Below are 7657 nucleotides of genomic sequence, written 5' to 3'. Positions count from 1 at the left end.
ATCCTCTAGCTCTATGCTTCGCAGCTTCAGTCGTTTGCCCAACCACCAATTTGCGCCCAGTTACGGATGCATCATTTTGGTGATTCAATCTGCATTCGGAAGTGACCCGAAGCTGAAGTGGCCACAGTCTGTCTAGCGCTGGACACTGCGGGATATTCTGTCCACAGCTCGCTCGTGCGGCGCCACTCATGATGTCGTGGAGAGACGACCCAAGCATACTACCCTACCTATGAGCCTAGATGGATAATCCAGTGTCGGCAGAGCGAGAGCGAGGGCTCGACCAGAAATCTGTGCACCCCACCCCTCGGATATGTTCGGTGCCCCATCAGATGAAGGTCCATGAGTTTAGTCGCTAAGACGACGTGTCTTCAAGCAATCCAGGCAATCAGCCTCCCATCCTAGATCCCTTTCAATCGTCATGGGGCTTCGTGTTTGTTTTATTCCTGAAGCAGAGTTCCTCAGGCGCACTGACCGACCCGGTTTTCACGGTACCAAGTCGCCAGCTTTCATTTGTGAAGCCTGGACAAGGAAAATACGGCGTACTGTTGCATCTGCTCATGGTATACGCATGTTCTTACTGCTCCTATCTTCACAGGAGGGCATTCTCTCTACAATCTCTCACGGAAAGATCTCGGCGACTCCCAGAAATCCTCTATATCACTCAGTCCTCTGAGTACATGCCTGACCTGAAGTCTGATCATGCATCACTCAGGCAACAAAACGGCCCAATGGAGAGAACAAAATGTGAGGCATCAGACTGATACCAAATCTTGAACTAGGTGCCACAGATGGTGACAAAGGCAGATTCCCTGCTATCGTGACGTCGAAGAACCTAGAGACAGTGGATTGAGAGTCTATCATGCCGAATTCTCAGCCGGCCACTGTTTGTAAGGAGCAAGATTCCCGAGCCGTTGTCTCTTGACTGCCTCGCGTCTTGGTTTCCTCGGCCGTCATCCTTCGTCCCTGGTCCTTGCTTCGAAGCCCCCAACGCGCCGCAGAGACGTTCTCACAGCTCATGACAAGCCGGGTTCTGCAAAATCAAAGAGGCGAGACACTCGGGTGCCAACAACCCCGGTGGTGAAACCACGGCTGTACTTATCCTTTCTCGCGGTCTCAGACATTGGGCGTTCGATTCGGAAACACAAACAATATAGGAAAGATCAAAACAGAGCGAGCGTATCCCCCTGAAAAATGGATACAAATCGCCAGACGATATGAGAAATGACATATCCATGGGCTGTTGTCATCCACAGCGAGCGAACATGCGTCTCCCATCCTTTCTGAACTTTTAACCTCAATAAAAGAGTACCTTGGCTTGCTTGGTTGCTCGACTACTTGGTTCCTTGGTTAGGTAGTCACGTCGTCAAGTACATGGTCCAAAAAAAAACCAAAAACACACGATGCAAAAAATTTATGGAGATGAATAAAATTTTCAAAAGGATTTCGCACACTAGATCCCCCAAAAAAACTTTCATAGTATGTATGAGAATATTCATTCATTCCAGTTATGCATCCGTGCATTTATTCCTCTCGATTGTGTTTTGATTCATTCGACCGAACAGACTTTTTCCCTCGTTCTTTCATCGTTCCTTGGACGAGTGTCTCGGACACCCATGGTCCATATTCCATATCCCATATAGCATCTGTCTAGAGGTCCCTCACCATTCGACAGGGTCGGTCTTGACATCGCCCCTATTCGTCTTGGGCACGGGCGCGGCCTCGACCTTGACGGGGCCCTTGCGCCACTTCTTCAAGTACCCGCTGCCGTCCAACCACGGCGTGTCCAAGGTCCTCTTGGCCTCGAACTGGGCAATCTTGTCCTCCATCTGCATGGTCAAGCCGATGTCGTCGAGACCCTCGACGAGGCAGTGCTTGCGGAACTCCTCGACCTCGAACGTGGCGAGTTCGTTGCCCTTGTCGTCGCGGATGGTCTGGTTGGGTAGATCGACTTCGATCTCGTGGCCGGCGCGGGCCTCGTCGGCGATCTTGTTGAGTTTCTCCTTGTCCGAGATGATGAGCGGCAACATGCCGTTCTTGAACGTGTTGTTGAAGAAGATGTCTGCGTAGCTGGGCGCGATGACACACTTGATTCCAAAGTCCAAAAGCGCCCACGGGGCATGTTCTCGCGAAGAGCCACATCCAAAATTGGGGCCGGTGACGACGAGGATCTTTGCCTTGCGGTAGGGTTCTTGGTTCAGGACGAAAGACGGGTTTTCGCTGCCGTCTTCGTTGTACCGCAAGGGGTGGAAGAGCGCAGAGCCGAGACCCGTGCGCTTGATGGTCTTGAGGAACTGCTTGGGGATAATGGCGTCTGTGTCCACGTTGGCCTTCTCGAGAGGCGCTGCGATACCTTTCAGCACCGTGAATTTGGGAAGTCCCCCGGACGCTCCAGATGCCTCAACATGGTTAGTGGCCGTGCTGGTTGCGTCCGTGGGGATATCGAGGATGCGGTCAAGCTCTTCTTCGGAGTCAACCTCTGCATACTCGGGCATTACGTCGAGTTTGGGGTCTGCTTTAGCGGGAGTCGCATTGTCACTGTATTTGCGCACATCGGCCAATTTGCCCACAATCGCCGCTACCGCCGCCATGACAGGCGAGACGAGATGCGTGCGACCTAGAGCACCTTGTCGTCCTTCAAAGTTGCGATTCGAAGTGCTAGCACATCGTTCTCTCGGTGACAGGATATCAGGGTTCATGCCCAGGCACATTGAACAGCCAGCTTCCCGCCATTCAAAGCCGGCATCCAGGAAAATCTTGTCAAGGCCTTCGCTCTCGGCTTGGGCCTTGATGTTGCCAGAGCCCGGCACGACCATGGCACGCTTGATGTTGGGTGCGACTTTCTTGCCCTCCACGATCCTGGCGGCAGCACGAATATCTTCGATGCGGGAATTTGTGCATGAGCCAATGAAGACCTTGTCCACCTCGATATCTTCCATTTTAGTACCAGCGGTGAGGCCCATGTATTCAAGGGCTCGTTTACAGCTGGCTTTCCGGTTGGGGTCCTCAAAATCATCGGGGCCCGGCACGACGCCAGTAATGGGAACAACATCCTGTGGCGACGTGCCCCAAGAGACTGTTGGGGCGATGTCCTTGGCGTCGATGAAGATCTCAATATCGTATTTGGCACCTTCGTCCGACCTCAGGCTGGACCAGTAGTTGGTCGCCTTCTTCCACTCATTGCTGTCGACCTTGGGGGCCAGAGGACGTCCCTTGAGGTAGTCGAAGGTGATCTGATCGGGAGCGATCATGCCAGCTCTAGCTCCTCCTTCGATAGACATGTTGCAGATGGACATTCGAGCTTCCATGCTAAGACCTCGAATGGCAGAGCCGCAGAACTCGATGACGGCACCTGTACCGCCAGCAGTGCCGATGACGCCAATTATATGCAGGATAATGTCTTTGCTGCTGACTCCCGGTGCCAACTGACCGTCGACTTGTATCCGCATGTTCTTGCTCTTCTTTGTGATCAAGCATTGGGTGGCCAGGACGTGTTCGACCTCACTGGTACCGATGCCAAAGGCCAGCGCACCGAAAGCGCCATGGGTCGAGGTGTGGCTGTCGCCACAGACGACCGTTGTGCCGGGCAATGTGAAGCCCTGTTCCGGACCGATGACATGCACGATACCTTGATTCTTGTCCCCCAGGCCGAAATATGTGAGCCCGAACTCCTGGACATTGTCTTCGAGGGTTGTGCACTGTAGTTTGCTATCTTCTTCCTTGACAAAGTCTGCTACGTTCTTGAAATTCTTCCGTGGAGTTGTGGGGACGTTATGGTCGGTTGTGGCCAGCGTGCAATCTGGTCGGCGCACTTTCCGCTTAGCGTTCTTCAGACCTTCGAATGCTTGGGGAGATGTGACTTCGTGGACAAGATGTCTGTCTGTAGGTGATGTTAATGCCTTTATGACTCAAAGCAGTTTCCAGGCGGTGGAGGGTGTAGCATACCGATATACAGAAGGACGGTGCCATCTGGCTGTTGGTTGACGACATGGTCTTGAAAGACTTTGTCATACAGAGTCCTGGGGGATGACTGAATTGAAGGCATCTTGACAGAGTCGGCAACGATCACTTCCTTGAACAAAAGACTCAAGATTTTGGAATGCAATGTTAGGATGAACCTTCGAATAGCAGGGCACAAGATTATAAGCGAAAAAGTGTTTGGGGAGATGGTGGATGGCGGGGGAACCGACATCGGAGGTCAAGGATGACTTCGCGAGGCCGCTGATTGGCTGGCGCAGGTGCCCCAGTGTAACAAGACATCACACTGGGCATTTCCCACCACCGCTACCATATCCTAATTCGGACCTGTCGACTGGTGCGTTCTTGTAATGTTCGAGTTATTCGCCCCCAGCATTTCTACTACATGGTCCTCAGCTGATTTTCTCAGGATTGTATCACAACCTGCTGCGATATCGACAGATCAATATGGTGGTGGGTTTGACCTGTTAGGAGTGCTTGGCAAGAAATGATGAGTTCGACGAATGCCTCATCCACGGATGCTCAAGGAGATGGATCAAGAAACAACTGGACTGTGACACGCCACTCGATGAACGCATTCTGACACGGTGTTGACTTATAGGACCCGACCTGATGATGGGAATGAGCCAGGACAATCCGGGGGAGTCACCACCGAAGAGACATACGGTGACTGCATTGCCATGAATAAGGCTTTGGGCCCATGAGGCTATCAATCCATCAACCATGATGGTAACATGCAACCCTGGCGAGCTCGAATGCCTCGGAGCAGATGATGGAATAAAACGGACATCTCGCCCTAGTCGGGGGACTTGCCTAGTTGGCCTGGAATCATACTTAGCCAGTGATGTATTGACTCCCCGATAGCGCACGGCATCGCGCTGTCGAGAAGTTGGAAGTTCACACACCACACACAGTGAAGAATACCGATCGAGAAAAAGAATTATTGACCACCAGCTTTGAGAATCGAACATCGTACATCCATCGATCCTTTCAGCCTTTCCACACCCACCCTTCTTCAACTTCGGGAGCAAAAAAGTTCCAACAGGCCAAGCAAGTTCCACTTTACCTCTCCTCTCCAGACCCCCTGTGGGATGTTAGAGGATGCGTTGAATTCCGCACCCCCTAACACCCCACAGGGGATCTGGGAGACATGGCTAGACCCCGGTATAGCATGCCATGTATATAGAAAGGCCCCGCCCTCCTGACCCTGTTGGAACTTTTCCCTTTGTTCCATAGCCCGAAGTCAACCGGGGTCTTATTTGCTTAATGTGTTTGACTTCTTTCTCTAGTGGGCTATGTTGACAGGAATTTAGAGAGTGTAAATGATATTACTGGAATTTCCTCTGTAGTGATATGGTGATGTTGCTTGGCGGGAGAGGTGAAGTACTTTTGAATGTGAGCGGGACAGCCACCTGGTCAGGCAGGTCGGTCGAAGCTCCAAAGTATGGAAGAGTGCAGATTGCCAGCCGCAGGTATTCACATTCCTCGCACAGAATCAACAATCATCTAACCCGAGCCAAGTCTGCTCTCTGCGAATCTGTACCTAGACAACGATGCCTCGTCCTCACAGGTTATATTCCATCGAATGTAGTCCGCCCCCACTGCCCACACAAGCAAGCGATGTCCAATAAGGAGCTTCCAGTCCTCGAATCGAAGCTTTTGGCGTCAGCGACAATCGCCCCCACAGAAGCACTCGAGAATCTCCAAGTTCGGCAAGCTTGCAAAGGGGGCTGCTCATCTGAACTAAGTGCGCCACCTTCGTAACCAGCTGAGCCCTGAACCGGGCACAGGCAAGAGAAGATTAATTACGGTTCTTCGAGATTATCTTGAGTAAAGTGGCAAACCTGAGCAAGATCTCGATTCCAAACAAAGCTGTGCCCATTCCTTTCCCTTCAACCCCCATGACTTTCGTCAGACGGCTAGACAATTTTGCTGCAGACTGCTGCTAGGCGAGCTGCAGAGATCCGCCGAACCGGATGCCTAGATTTGGGCTTGGTGAGCTGAGACGAGCCCAGACAATCATCCTCAAATCAACAACATTATCTCGGTCCAACCATGTATCCCTATCCACCCCGTGTGTAGCAGGAGTACCTCCGTTGGGAGGCGCTCTGAGCATCACAGGCGCGTATTCTGCGACGCGTAAAATTCGAGTTCGCGTACGCAGCACTGCCTGTTTTTCAACACGCACCACTACTTTGATGAGGAGTAGCAATGTCGCCAGAACCCCAGCACAGGCGGCTGTTATGGTCAGCAGCGAGGAGGGGAACCCCGCCCGAGACACACCTCCGCCTCTAGGGCAGATCGGAATCGTCTTCACCGACATCGTCAAGTCGACAAACATCTGGGAAAAGGACACGGAGGCCATGACCGAGGCCATGAAACTGCACGACGACATGATCAGAGCCCTCACTGTCGCCAACCAGGGCTACGAGGTCAAGCAAAATGGCGACGGCTTCATGATCGCCTTTGCGTCCGCCACGTCGGCCGTCCAGTTCTGCCTCGACGTGCAGGAGAAGCTCCTGGACGAGCACTGGCCGAAGGAGATCCTCAAGCTGCCGCCTGGCCAAGAGACAAAGGACCCGGAAGGCCACGTTCTTTTCCGCGGTTTGCAGTTGAGGATGAGCGCGCACTGGGGGGAGACTGTGAGCAAGTGGAACGAGGTGATTCAACGCATGGATTACTTAGGCCCGGTTGTCAATCGGGCGGCGCGGTTCATCCAGGTCACCGAGGGCGGCCAGATTGTCGTGTCTGAGGAATTCCTCCGTCAGCTACAGAGCGAGTTGGAAATCGCCAAAGAGCAGCAGCAGAGCGATTCACATGATCCAGTCCCGGCGGATAGTACTGGAGATGACGGCCGCTCCGCCGACGGACCAAGCACAACACCGGCACCTTCTCTCAACCTACGCAGTCTGCGCAGCCGGCGCGACCAGAAGAAGCTCACGCACCAGCAATTCGAGATCCGGCCGTTGGGAGACTACGAGTTCCAGGGCCTAGAGGACCCTCACAAGCTCTACTTCCTGGTACCCCACTCGCTTGGAGGGCGAGTCGACCACTGGCATCAGGTCGCCCATGTGACGGGCGTCAAGGGCAATGTACGCTCATCGTGACTTTTCGATGGCGTCTGACATGACCGACTTGACCCGAACCGCCTACCAGGAGAAGGATAGCGTGCGTACGTCCTACGACTCTGAAGCGAGGTCGGGCATGCTCAGTTGGACCCCGCCCGGAAAGGTCAAACAGAGCTCAGCCTCACGGGATTTTGGGTGGCTGGGAAGAGAGAGTACGGTAGAAGGAACGTCAGAGTCCAATGTTCAGTCTCAAAACTTGTACGAACAGAGAAGTCACCGAAGGGAGACTATATGGGTATTGGTTTTTTGTGTTTCGAGCGTATGGTTGACGGTGTACAGTGTTTGAGCGTACAGTGTGACGATGGCCAGGCTATACCGAGCACATAGGATGGCATCTGCCTGGTAAATACCTACATGTAGCCTTGGTTGGGGTGGTGCAATTGCCATTGTGATGCAAGGGGATAAAATGGACAGAAACCAACCATGAACCAATGTCTTGGATGATTTGTTTTGCACATGAGGGCTGGTGTCACAATCCCTCCTAAGCTCTTCGAACACCAATCATGGATGTCCGGGGTCCTGGTGCAAATCCTTTTCCTGCTCCGATCGATACA

The 7657-nt window shown here is 52.9% G+C and overlaps 2 protein-coding genes across 2 annotated transcripts; one reads left to right on the top strand and one right to left on the bottom strand.

Moving 5' to 3' along the window:
* Positions 1-1658: 1658 nt before the first annotated feature.
* On the bottom strand, positions 1659-4042 carry Z517_04233 (3-isopropylmalate dehydratase, large subunit; the record flags this gene model as incomplete). The annotated part of the gene is made up of 2 exons (XM_013429562.1): positions 1659-3877; positions 3943-4042. 2 exons carry the CDS (start codon positions 4040-4042, stop codon positions 1659-1661), a joined length of 2319 nt encoding a protein of 772 aa, XP_013285016.1.
* Positions 4043-6218: 2176 nt separating this feature from the next.
* Z517_04232 (uncharacterized protein) lies at positions 6219-7082 on the top strand (the record flags this gene model as incomplete). Its single annotated transcript, XM_013429561.1, has 1 exon — positions 6219-7082. One exon carries the CDS (start codon positions 6219-6221, stop codon positions 7080-7082), a length of 864 nt encoding a protein of 287 aa, XP_013285015.1.
* Positions 7083-7657: the final 575 nt, after the last annotated feature.

The sequence above is a fragment of the Fonsecaea pedrosoi genome (assembly GCF_000835455.1).
Source record: "Fonsecaea pedrosoi CBS 271.37 unplaced genomic scaffold supercont1.3, whole genome shotgun sequence".
NCBI classification, from domain to species: Eukaryota; Fungi; Ascomycota; class Eurotiomycetes; order Chaetothyriales; family Herpotrichiellaceae; genus Fonsecaea; species Fonsecaea pedrosoi.
The sequence above is the reverse complement of the archived record's forward strand: the minus strand, read 5'-3'. Positions and strand labels throughout refer to the sequence as shown.